Source organism: Leishmania donovani, chromosome 22 (assembly GCF_000227135.1).
Source record: "Leishmania donovani BPK282A1 complete genome, chromosome 22".
Classification (NCBI taxonomy): Eukaryota; Euglenozoa; class Kinetoplastea; order Trypanosomatida; family Trypanosomatidae; genus Leishmania; species Leishmania donovani.
In genome coordinates this window covers 483,743-496,226 of record NC_018249.1, presented here as the reverse complement: position 1 = coordinate 496,226, position 12,484 = coordinate 483,743, and the positions used below count along the sequence as shown (strand labels likewise).

At 62.6% G+C, this 12,484-nt stretch overlaps 4 protein-coding genes across 4 annotated transcripts; all 4 read left to right on the top strand.

Annotated features, from left to right (window-relative positions):
- Positions 1-1,161: 1,161 nt before the first annotated feature.
- Positions 1,162-2,334, top strand: LDBPK_221100 (hypothetical protein, unknown function; the record flags this gene model as incomplete). The annotated part of the gene is made up of 1 exon (XM_003860809.1): positions 1,162-2,334. The coding sequence occupies one exon, from the start codon at positions 1,162-1,164 to the stop codon at positions 2,332-2,334; it is 1,173 nt and encodes a 390-aa protein (XP_003860857.1).
- Positions 2,335-3,681: 1,347 nt separating this feature from the next.
- On the top strand, positions 3,682-4,920 carry LDBPK_221090 (hypothetical protein, conserved; the record flags this gene model as incomplete). The annotated part of the gene is made up of 1 exon (XM_003860808.1): positions 3,682-4,920. One exon carries the CDS (start codon positions 3,682-3,684, stop codon positions 4,918-4,920), a length of 1,239 nt encoding a protein of 412 aa, XP_003860856.1.
- Positions 4,921-6,473: 1,553 nt separating this feature from the next.
- LDBPK_221080 (hypothetical protein, conserved) lies at positions 6,474-9,686 on the top strand (the record flags this gene model as incomplete). The annotated part of the gene is made up of 1 exon (XM_003860807.1): positions 6,474-9,686. The coding sequence occupies one exon, from the start codon at positions 6,474-6,476 to the stop codon at positions 9,684-9,686; it is 3,213 nt and encodes a 1,070-aa protein (XP_003860855.1).
- A 1,095-nt stretch (positions 9,687-10,781) lies between these two features.
- On the top strand, positions 10,782-12,140 carry LDBPK_221070 (hypothetical protein, conserved; the record flags this gene model as incomplete). Its single annotated transcript, XM_003860806.1, has 1 exon — positions 10,782-12,140. The coding sequence occupies one exon, from the start codon at positions 10,782-10,784 to the stop codon at positions 12,138-12,140; it is 1,359 nt and encodes a 452-aa protein (XP_003860854.1).
- Between the last annotated feature and the right edge of the window lie 344 nt (positions 12,141-12,484).

Here is a 12,484-nt window from a genome sequence, read left to right as displayed (position 1 = left end):
CGGCCCATATGAGGGGCAGAGTGGCAGCGTGACTCGAGCGTATCCCACCCCTCGGCCATGACTGCCTCCCGGTGGGGAGTCTGGGCCACGGCGAGAGATGCGCCAGGTGGTGGCCAGCCCAATGGGGGAGCGACTGTGGGGCGACGTGCGAAGCGGTGAGGGGGGCGGGTGGGGGTTGAGGGGCCGAGCGCATGCGGAGCCGACTGCGTCGGCGCATTTGCTGCCGCGTGCGCGCGTGTGCGGCCGCTTCGCACCACGCGACGGTGCCTGTGACGGGGCCATCGCCGGGGGAGGGGAGAGGGGGCGGAGAGTGGTGGAGTGGAGCTGCGGACATGTTGTGTGGCAGAGAGGGGGGCTTGCGGAGAGAAGAATCGAATCTCTTGGCTTTATGTTCGCTGTTACCGCCTCGCTGGTCTTGTGTATATATATATATATATATATGCGCGCGTGTCTCGCGGGTCACCGGCGTTTTGCTGAGACGTTCTTTCGGCGGCGCTTCTGGGTCTCTGGCTGAACATGCATACACGCGTTCTTTTCAGTGCGTGAGTGCCTCTCCGCCTCTGCATGCGCACATCGGCGCAGTACTTGGTTGTGGACCTGAACGTTTCTATTGTACCTGTTAGAGCTCGTGACGCTGCATCGCGCGCATATACGCGAGGCTGCTAACCTGTGTTTTTGCCGTCCCCGCCTTCTCCTTCGCTTCTCTCCATGTCTTCCTCTCCTTCGCTTGTTTTTCCCCGCTGCGCTCATTTTTCTCTCTGCTCACGCGTGCACCCTCATGTGCATGTGGGTGTGTGTGGCTTTTGGCGTTAACTGCTGTCGCCGCGGTATCGCCCGGGGTTGCGCTCACCTGTCCGCTACATGCATTATGTGGGGGGGTGTCTCTCTTTCATGCCCTTGCTCTTGCATCCAGAGGGAGGCGCTACACGGAGACAGACACGCCGACTTACTCACATACGCGAAGGGATTACCTCGGGTGCCGGCCACAGAGAAGCACGACCGCCCCGCTCAGTCCGTCACGCACACGCACTAAAACACGGACAAGAGACACACGTTGACGGCTTGGATCGCCGAGTTGCTAGAAGCTCTACGGCACTGAACACCGCCGCGACAGACACGTGAAAGGCAATACGGCTCGGCATACAACCTGAACAGGCCGTAATGGAGTGTTGGTGTACCACGCATCACATCCGCGAATTGCTGGATGAGTTTGTGGTTGAGTTTCTTCGCGCCGAAGCGGCGTCGGCGCCAGTAGAATTGCATCCAGAACTGAAAGGCGTTGATGCTTCCGGTACTCGTGCAACTGCATTCGCGGCGCCGCCTTCAGCACAGGTATACGGCGAGCTTTACAAGCGCGCTGGTGGAGAAGCCTACGCATACCACGCGGGTGAGCTCTTAGAGAAGTCGTCTTTCCAGCCGACCATCGCTGCTCTCCGTGCCTTCTTGCAAGGCAAGAAGGATGCGAAGGCGATGTGGCAGTCGGCGCACCCATACATCGTTGTGCTTGTCGAAGGTGGCCTAGCAGCGTGTGAGCCATGCGAAGCTTCAGCCTCATCCTTGTCGCTCCCACCGCAGCTGCAGCCTGCTGAGCAGCCGCCGACGGAAGCGTCGCTCTCATCCACCGTTCCGTCAGCGCAGAGGGCGGCCTTTTCCGCTATTGTGGCGGCGGCAGCGCAGTCCGTTGCCCGTGGCATTGGCGGGCTCGTGCATTCGTCGATGCCTGCGATGCTGCCCGAGCAGGATGCGGTCGCGCGCCAGCTTCATCGACCGCTGCAGCAGCAACAGCAGAAGAAGTTACTCCAGCAGCTCGAGCGGGACGTAGCGAGCAGGACCGGTGCACCCATGGTGGGCACTGCATCGTTTGCAGGTGGTGGCGGCGCTGCTGCTACTGCTGCGCAGTCCACCCCGGAAGCGGCGTATGCATCAGCGGCCGCGCTGCGCACACCAGTTGTGCTTGTCGGCGAATGGTGGCCCTACACCATCGCGGATGGTCTGGCGGTGGAGGGGCTTCTGGGCTCTCCAGTCGCGGTCTTCTCCGTGTCGATGAACGAGAAGGGCACAGCAGAGGAGAGCAGCGCAGGCAACAACAGCTGTGACTCCTCATGCGGAGCTTCATTAACGCTCTTGCAGCTCGCATCCCGGTGCGGCTCAAACGCGCACGCAGCGCTCTTAGAGTACTACGCCGCCAAGAAGAAGCTGACGGCGCTGACGGTGCCGGCCAGTGTCTGCCGCGCTGTGGCGCAGGAGGCATCGCCGCACGATTTCGAGCCAGGTACGGTGGCAAGGGCAGCTGCGGAGTCGCTGGCAGAGCAGATTGCACGCCATTTGCGTTAGAGCCTTCACCCACCGTAGCGAGGGGTCGGGGCGGCGAGCACGAACGACCATTACAGGAGCTCATACGCCGCCCCTCCCCCCTCGTCCCTTCGATGTGCCTTCGTTTTCTTCGCTTTTTCTTCGACACTGCTGCCCCCCTCCCCACACACACACACACACACCGTGGCGCGCAGACTAGTAAAGCGGCAGCCGAAGAATAGAGAAGCATGATGCACGTCGAGGCGAGGCGGGGGACAGTGTGGCGGTATATCGTGCCACGCGTGCGTGTGACAAGACCTCTTGCGCTTTTTAAAAGCCTTTCTCGATGCGCTCCGAGCCGCTGCTTGCTGCTGCTGCTGTTGGAGGAAATCTGTGATGATAAACGAGGCGTGGTGGGGGCGGCGACATCTCTTGCACCCACAGCGCACGCGTACAGACACGCGGCCGTTGCTGTCGGTGTTGGTGGTGGTGAGTTGTCATCCTCTCCTTTCGTTTTCCGCCGGAATGCGGTGAATCGGTCTTATTCCTCTCACTTGCTCTTGTACAGAGTGCTCTCAGCCGTGGCCCCCCATGGTGTGTGACACATATACGTGATTGGTGTGTGTGCCAATCTATATGATCGGGCCTTGCTCTACAGTTTGTGGTAACACCAGCCCTTTTTTCGTTTTTAGCTCTCTTCTTCTTTCCCTCCTCCCTTCCCTTTTCATCGCTCCCTCTCCTTCGAGTCGAGTGTACTTGCACGTGCGTATCTGTATGTACATATGTGTCTGCGCGCAGCTGGTCGAGACCGGCGCCGGCATTGGAGCGGTACGGGCTCACACAGTCCCTCGTCTCTTCCTCGCCTTCTTTCCTTGCCAAACGCCAGCGGCCTTAATCAGAGGGTGGGCCATGCCTATCGTGTGCGGCGTGCGCGTGTGGTTGTGTGTGCCACGTCGCACACCAAAGGAAAGAGGGAAGAACACGCACACGCACACGTACGCACAAAACAGTGCAGCTGACGCTCAACTTGCATTTGTGCTTTCGTGTCCACGTACGCGTGCGCGCCACGCAACGTTGTCTACCCATTATCTCTCCCTCTTTCTGTCTACCGATGCCAGCTTCCACTCTGTCGTCCTCCTTCCGTGTACGCGACGTTTCGCCGTACATGACGCCACTGTGTTTCTCATGTCGCCATCTCCGCCTCTCCCACTGACTCGATCTCTGCCCGCTGCCGCCTTACCTGTCTTCACTGTTTCCGCTTCTGCGCGCTCTCATCGATGTGCTTGACAGCCAGCCCGCCCACCTCCTGTCGGGGCCCCCTTTCACTAGTCTCCTGTCTTTAGTCCTCCCTCCTTCCCTCCGAACTCTAGCAACCACCACATCTTGCCGATGGAGTTTATTCAGTGCGCCTACCTCGGCCAGCATAGCACAGACGGCCGCCGCTACGACGGCCTCGGTCGCTACACCTTCCCGAATGGCGACGTGTACCTCGGCGGAATGCAGGATGGGCAGTTTCACGGTCACGGCGTCGTCTTCTTCCGGAATACACCCGGCAGTGATGATGGCGGCAGCGGCGGCTTACCCGCCCGCGCGAATGTAGCGTCAACTCGCCATCCTCTTCCTCAGGCCAGGGGTGACAAAGGCAGTGTCGACGATGTAGAAGACCGTGCGTTGCAGGCTTTCTTGAACCCAGATCAGACTTCCACCGTATCCACTGCGGGTGCGGGCGAGAGCCCGGTGGCAGTGCAGGACTTTGCGGCCCTTGTGGGCAGCAGCGGTGGTGGCGGCGGCGGCCAGTACCGAGGCGTGTGGGAGCACGGCCGGCACGTGGAGGGCCACTACGTATTCCAGGATGGGCTCGTGTACGGCAGCAGTGGCACAGAGGACATGTTGGCCTACGCGCAGAGGAAGCGTGGCACGTTGTGGACCTACTGCCACGGCAGCGACCGCCGCCTGTGGGAGGAGTACCTGCAGAATGTGGCACCGGTGCTGCCGCACGAAGCGCTCTTGGGCGGGGCACGGCTGCTGCACATTCGCAAAGACGCCATGGCAAAGAAGGAGAGCACCAGCGAGTCTCCGGCCGCGAGCGCGGATGACACGGGTGAGGGCTTGCCCATGGTGCTTCCGCGCGCCTTCGTGCACGCGCGCACGGCGCCGGCGTTTGCGAAGGGACAGCTCACGAGCATTGATGACCCTCGAGTCACGCGCTGGGCCGAGGCCGCCGCGGCCGCGGACGAGAGGAAGGCTGCCTTCCACCTGCAACGACAGAAGCAGGAGCAAGCAGGGTCACCGCCTGCCCGCTCCAGCCGCCGTCCCACAATGGTTGGAGGCGGCGAAAGCGTTGATGCGAGGTCGGAAGCGCCGCTCGAACTAATCGAGTCGGCGATCGCCCTCCAGTTTGCGATGGCCGTGCCCACCGAGGGGCTGCGTGCGGACGGCCGACTCGAAGACACGGAGGCTGATGTGGTTGGCGCCAAAGATGGGGTTGTGGGGGAGGACGGGGTCGCTGCAGCGGCATTGGTGACGGCACCAGCAGCCCCACAGCCGGCGCTAAACTTGGCAGTGTGCCGAGTTTTAGATGTAGAGGACGTCAACAGAGCGCTTGTGCAAATCGTGGCGGCGCCGTGATGTTGTACAGACGCAGATGCATGCACACACGCAACGCTGGTTGTTTACACAGGCGTTTTGCGGCTTTCCTCCTCCGCCCGTACTCCTCCAGCTTTCACGGCACGACCGCCGAGTTGTTCCTGCGCTTCCTCTCTTGCCCCTTCCTTTGAACTTGCCGATGGCCAATGGGCACAGCCGTGAATGAGGCGCTGCAAAGGGCGTTGCCACAGCACCTCCTATACAGATCGGAGAAGGGCAGGAACGCTCACGGCGCGGGGTCGTGCAACCGTCGATGCCCGAACTCGAAAGACGGCCGTCATTGCACGCGTCGCCTCTCCTCTTGCGCTGTCGTTTGACGATGTAATCCAGATGCGCGTGCACCCCGCACGTGCGTACTTTTTCGTGCTTTCTGGCGTCAGCTTGTTGTGCGTGTGAGGGTGTGCCTGCCACCTTCTCTCTCTCTGCTATGCTGATGCGCGCCGATGGCAGTTCAGTGCGCTCCACTGCGCTGCCGTACTCGGCTCTACCCCCTCACGGACAAGCCGACAGACACCCATGCCCATAAACGTTATCTGACATCTGCACATGGGCGAGTAGGGCACCGTCGAGGCTTTCGTGTAAACGCGCAGGCCAGCGGAGATTTGGCATGACCCGAAAACCATCGAATGCCGTCTGCAAGCAACATGCGCGCGCATGTTCACTCGCACCACCACATCGACTCTACCAGCCCAATCACGCCCACGCACGCTTGCGCGCTTGCATAAGTGTGCTCTCTCACGTTGCATGCAGCGACAGGAAGAACACCACCGCTGCGGGAGGTTTTCAGGGTGGGAGAGGGGGGCTCGTATTCTTGCACATCAACCACGTAGTGCGCTGCTCAGCGCACACATGTTTTGCAATGACCTGCACTGCTGCGCAAAGGAAAGGGAGACTCGCCCTATTGTTGCCAATGACGGGCAGTTCTGCAGTGAGGGTGGGAGAAGGTGTGTGTGTGTGTGCGTAAGATGGGTCGAAGGCACGGCCCGTGTGCACTCACTGACATCTTACTTTCACCCCCCTTCCCCTCTCTCGAGGCCTCCTCTCCTATATCCTTATGTTCTTCCTGCAGGTGATTCACGATGCAAGATGGTGGTGCTGCTGCCTGGAGCGCCCTTCCCCAGCGCCGCGTCTCCGTCCCTCCCTCGTTGCGGCCGTCGCACTTCTCTGTCTTCCCCATCGAAAAGGGGTCTCTCTCTCTCGTTGGCGCCCTGCGGCACCACACCAAATCGACGGATAGACGCGCGCACACAATCGCAAGCCGTTCGCGCGCCCATCCGCGTCCTCGGGCTCACAGTGCACTGCTCCGTTTTTGTGCGCGAGCTCGACCTCGGCCACCGGTGAAGACAGAGTTCAGATCGGCTAGCGTCACGTAACCTGCCATACAGGGCCCACTCCTCTCGTCGTCCCCCCCCCCTTCCTCCAACCCCACGCTTCCTTCCCTCACTGCCACTGCTGCACGGCAGCCTGCCTCACCAGCGCCACAGCTGATTCCCACATCAGACAGCTTCACCACGAAGTGGAGCATTGCAGAAACGATGTTGATGTCGCAGTCGCTCTCCACGTACTCGCTCGTGCAGTGCGTCGTCTCTGCGGCGCAGTTCACCTCTGGCGAGATCAGCTTCTACGACACCTACGCCGAGCTGACCGCTGCCGATGCAGACGGCAACAGTACGTCCCCACTGCGCGTGGCGTACGACGTGCTGGAGCACTTTCGCATTGTGCGGGCGCAAGGGGTGATGCGGCTGACGCTGCCGCGCGGAATCGTGCGACGATGGGCAGCGCATAACACATTTGAGACGCAGCTGGACGAGTACGAGGGCAACAGGGCCGAGGCAGGCGCCGTCTCTGGTCAGACGACGGCCTCGACAGTTGTGCTGTTTCTGCAGCTGGGCGTCGAGGACATGGCCGCTTTTATGCGGTCTATCGCGCCTCTCATCGCGGCCAGTCGGCGCACCAGATCCGTGTCGCGCATCTCCGTGACGGAGCCGCTGCCGGTGTACGGGGTGCCGCTGGTGGACCCCGCGGCGAGCGTGCCGACGGATGCGGCAACCTCGCCCCGGACGATGTCAACCTCATCGGCGAACTCTCAAAAGGAGGTGGCAGAGATCGATTCGGCGGGCGGTGAGAACAGTGCGGCGCCAGTGTGCAGCCGCCGGCACGATCGGCGCCAGTGGCAGAGGCGAGGCGAGAGGGACACGGCTCACTGCACACCGTCTTGCACTGGCGACGGTGCCGAGGAGAGAAGAGGATGCGCGTCTGCTAAGCACTCCGAAGCGCGACGCATCACCGCGGCCTCCAGGGATGCCGCACTTCGCGCACCGGAAACCGTAGCCGAGCTACTGGGTGGCGACAGCGACGGCAGTGCAGCAGGGGTGGCTGAGGCAGAGGCGCACGATGATGCTGTGCAATCCCTCTCAGGTAGTCCCGCGGCGCCAGCGGGTGGCGAGGAAGAAGGAGGGGGCATCGCGAGCCAAACCTCTCGCGTGGCCGGCGCGCTTGGCATCACCGCCACCGCCACCACAGGGGCTACAGCGCAGGTCGATCGACGGCCTCCATCACCGAAGCACCGGCAATCACAACAGGCGACCCCATCACGGCTCGCCAACACGCTGGAGGGCGTGGCAGAAGAACTGGCAGAGCTGATGGAGGAGGCAGAGCAACCGGACCACTGTCGCGGCGGCCGCGGCGAACCTCTCCATCGCCGCCGACCGACCGTAGCGGCGGCCATGACGGCGGTGCGGCGCGCGGGCCAGAATCAGGCGTCTCGATGTACGCATCGACAGTCGCTGCCCATCGTCGCCTCGTCTGCGGCCCCTTCGATGTGCCCGTCATTGAAGTCCACCGTATCAGAGGCGCATTTGCTGAGCCCCTCCGCAGCTGCGGTGAAGCCGCAGTGCGAGGTGAATGGGGTGCACACTGCGGCTGCAGCACACGGCGGCCCTGTGGTGGAGAATCGGCGATCTACTCAGCAGCCGATGGACACGGCAGTTCACGTGCAAGGACGGTTCTCGACTCGAGTCTTCCGCAACGGTGGCAGCGGCGCGCACCTATGTGCTTCCGAAGTCTCCTTCGTGGCTGAGGCCGAGCTGCCACGACTCGCGACACATGACGCGTGTGATGACCGCGCAGAAACACAGGAGGGTCACGCGATGCCGTCGCCAGCACCGGAAGAGACGCGCGACGGCGTCGATAAAGCGGCGGCCGCCTCTGGTTCTGCTGCCTGCGATGTCCGCGGGGTGAGGCCTGTCGGTGATGGCTGGACCGGGCCTGAGATTCAGTGGGCAGCTCTGCGCGCAAGCACGGCCACCCACGCCTTTTCGAATGCGGGCAAGGATGGATGCAGAGACGATGCCTGCACCGCGCCGGCGCCCACGCCCACCCGGCAGTCCTCACGCTCCTCTAGCGCTGCGTCGTCGGTCAAGCTTGGAGACATGCTGGCGGTTCCCGGCGCCGTCCACGAGCCGGGTCGTGCTGCAGCGGGCGTCATTGAACCGTCGCGGCGTATTGTGCAGTTCCGCGGTGACGGTGCGGGTGCGGTGCTGCTCAAGTCGTCGCTACCGTACGCACGCAACAGCGGTTCGGCTGACGTGGTGGCGTACCTGCGAGAGTTGTTCCCAGTAGAGGACACCGTGCCAAAACCCACGCGGCAGCGCCGCAAAGCACAGGCAGCCCCTGCCGCGGGCTCTGTGAGAGGACTCTCCGCATTTCGGCGGTGTAGACGCGCGCCGGCTCGGAGAGCTGTCACCCGCACTGCCTCGGCCACGGGCGCTGCTGCTTCTAATCTCGTCTTTACTGGCGCACCCGACAAGGCCGCGGACGGCGCGACAGCGCCTCAGCTGCCCGTCAAGGCCGCCCCATCACCACCGCTGTCTTTACCAACAAAGGTGAGTGACAAGATCGGCGCTGCTGCAGCCACGCGCGCGACTGCCCAAAGGCGACGTCGCTCCCCCACTGTAGGCGCTCTGGGGACCGCGAAGAAGAGGGCCAAGGGGAGCACTGCCGCTGCCGAGGACCCCTCAGACAACGGTATGGATGCTGCAGTGGACGCAGAGAAAAACACGGAAGCCACAGCGGGTGGTGGCGCTTGTGGAAATGGCGCTGCAGCGTGTCTCACCACGCCACTGCAGCCGGAGGCGTGCTCTGCTGTCTCGGTGCCGCAGCGTGTCACCGTCTCCGTCCGTGACGCAGATGCACTGGGGCTTGTCCAAGCGACGCTGCCTCTGCGCAGCGCCGCCTCGGCTGCAAAGCCGAGCGCGGTGGTGTCCGCGTTCGCGACTGCCGCGGAAGAGGAGGAGGCTGCCTACGCAGCCGTTGAAGAGGGGGCGGCTGCCGCGGCATTGGACGGCGATGCGGCCAAGCTGGCTGGGGGCCTCATCAGGGGCCCTAGCACGGAGGCTAGCAGTCTTGAACTGCCTCGCGATGCGGAGCACCGCCGGGGCACCCAACTACCGCGGGCTCAGCTCGTCGTGCACGAGTTGGCGCCGCCGGCTGAATGTGCCGATGGCACTTCGCGCCACTACACCGCAGGAGTGACAGCAGACCATCGCGACAAGAATGGCGGCCGCTCCAGTATCAGTAGCAGCCAGGCCACGTGCCCACTACTCTACTGCCGCGAGTCCCGCAAGGAGCGCAGTCGGCGTGTGCTACGTTACATGAATCTCATCTCGCAGAGCATCGCCGCCGTGCACGAGATGCACGACGCGCTGCGCGGGCTGCTCCTTCTCATGATGGAGGAAAATCAGCTCTAGAGTCTGGTTGCCACATGGAGGACAAGAGGCCGGGGCCCAGTCTCACGTTCTTAAGGCACCAGCAAACGTGTATGCCCAAGTCTGTCTCGGCGGTCGTGAAGAGATGGCCAGGTCGGACGGGACCTACCCGCGAATCGAACTGTTGCAGTGTCACACTGTGTGTTGCGGCGGCGCTGACGGATATGATGCCGCTCTCACCTCTTTCGACTTTCCGCAGCCACTGATTCAGGTATGCCCTTCCTTCCCTCCACAGGCTTTCCTCTCGTAGATACGTTGTCCAAAGGCGCGCTCAGACAGACCCGTCGTGTTGGCCAAGGAGGGAGGAGGGGGGGCGGACATGCTGTCTGCTGACGTCGGCTTGTGCTGTTCGTCCTCGCGGGCTTGTGCGCAGCCACTGCCGCATCAGCATCGTAACCGATTTCTTCTGCTGCTACCACTGCTACCGCGTAAGCTGCACACATATGAAAAACAGGCGAACAAAAAGGAAAGGGGGGAGAGAAGGCGGAGGAGTGCATCAGCATGCGAGAGGGCACGTACACACCCATGAGCACATACTCAACCGCCGCTGATGGATCACGTTCCTCCGTCGCCGCTGCGTGCTTTCTGTTACTCGAGAGCGCATTTTCTTGTGCACATGCTGAACGACGCGAGCGGCTCTCAGGCACCAACGAGCGTGCCTTGTGTGACGCTATACATGCGTGCGCGCACACGCCCATAAATAGGAGAAAAGCGGAGGGGAGGTACCGCTGGCGTTGCTTATCATCGTTTCTCTGCTCTCAAACCACTGACCTGTTCCTTGTCCCTTGAATCGCTTGTCTTCTCTATGCCAAGGGAAAGTGCCCACTGCATCAACGCGGCAGCGGGTTTGCACAGGGGGCGCGAGCCGCGAGCAGTGCAGACAGCCACACGCACACGCACACGCACACGCACGTACAAAAACCATTACACGTCGACTACACGTGCCCCATCATATCGTTCGTCTTCCTCAGGAAAAGAAAGCGTGCCTGAGGAGCCTTTCGCCTCTTTTCGAGCATCTCGTTCCACTTCACGCCCCTCCTTCCTGCCTCTCATCCGGAGCTCAAGCACACGGCAGCCATGTTTACCCAGATTAGCAATGCACACACAGAGGTGGTGACCTCTCTTGTGTTTTCGCCCCACGTCGTCACGACTGGCGAGGGAGGTCTGCTCTGCTCCACCTCTGGCGATGACACGACGGCGCTGTGGGACCTGCGAGCCGGCCCCGGGGCGTCGCAGCGGGCCGCGCACCTCACCGGTCACCACGTCGGCCCTGTGAACCATGCACTTTTTCACCCATCCAATGCGTACACGTTGCTGACGGCGTCCGATGATCGAAGCATCGGCTGCTGGGATCTGCGCCGTCCAGATCGAGTCGTAGGCACGGTATCCGGCTTTCAGGAAGGCGTGAACAAGATGCTGTGGCTGCCAGTCACGTCGGACGGCTGCAGAGGCACTGGTGGCAGCAGCAGCGGCGGCGGCTGGAGGGTAGTGAGCGCCTGCGATGACGGCCACGTGTACATCCACGCACTCTCACTGTCCAACAGCGGCTCCGAGAGCGTTACTGTCGCTGACACTGCTCCTGTCCCGCAGGTGGGCGCGCTTGTGGACAAGTTTCGTGTGTCGACGAGCACTGTGAATGATATCGTGCTCGCACCAAACTCTATATCGATCCTCATCACCGCCTCGGAGGATTGCGCACTGCGGTCGTGGTCGTTACGGCACGCGCAGCAGATGACCAACACGTCAGTAGGGTTGATGGAAGACCGCCTGCTCGCCACTCTTGACGAGTTTGAGAACCCCGTGAACCACGTCGTGGTGGTGCCCAGTGGGCTCATGGCGCCGGTGGAGAGCCGGGCAGCTGGCGAGGGCCCGGAGAGCGGCAGCAGCAGAAGCCTGGATGGCGCTGCTGGTGACGCAGAGGAATGCGCAGACGCGGCTTCGGCCTCCACAGGCTTTCCTCGCGCATATCAGCAAGTACACGGTGGAAACGTTGTCGAGGACGCCGAGGCGGGGAGCGACACTGGTAGCAGCGCAGGGGCACGACAGCCGCGAAGGGCTACGGACATCTCTGAGGCTGCTGGGACCGGCTGCTGGCTGCTCGCCGCGTGCTCTGAGTGCGTCTTTGGTGTCGACTTTGCGCTGCGCATCGGCGAGTTCGGCACCGGAGCCCGCGCGTTTGTGGGTCATCAGGACTACGTGCGCGGACTTGAATTCACGAGCGAGGGCAAGCTGCTGACCGTATCGGACGACAGCACGGCCATCGAGTGGGACCTTGCCACAACGGACCCCATACGGCAGGTAAAGCTGCACGACGGTCTCGTCATGTCATCGGCGGTGTCGCCCTCGCGCGACTTGCTCGCCACCGGCACTGACCGCGGAGAACTTCGTGTGTGGCGCCTGCCGTTTGCGACGGAGCGGATTGGTGGCTCGCCGTGATACCGCGCAGCCGCATCGCAGGCGCACATGCGCACACATCCACGCATGCGCCCTCCCGTTTGATTCGTGTTTTACTGCACCCTCCCTGAAGACGGCCGGACGCACGCCTCAGCGCGCGGCACCACGGGGTCCAGCACCCCTTCCACTCTGTGTGCGGAGGCCACGCAGCCCCCCTTATCCCTGCCACTGCCGGCCGGCGTGTGGTGGGGACAGGGCCAGGCACCCGTGTCGTGGGGGAGGTGGATGCGATGAATCACTGCTGATGTCGGCGGCGACGTCGTGGACGGTGTTGCGTGGGCGATACCTGCGACCGTGAGCACGCTTGCACGGCCCATATGAGGGGC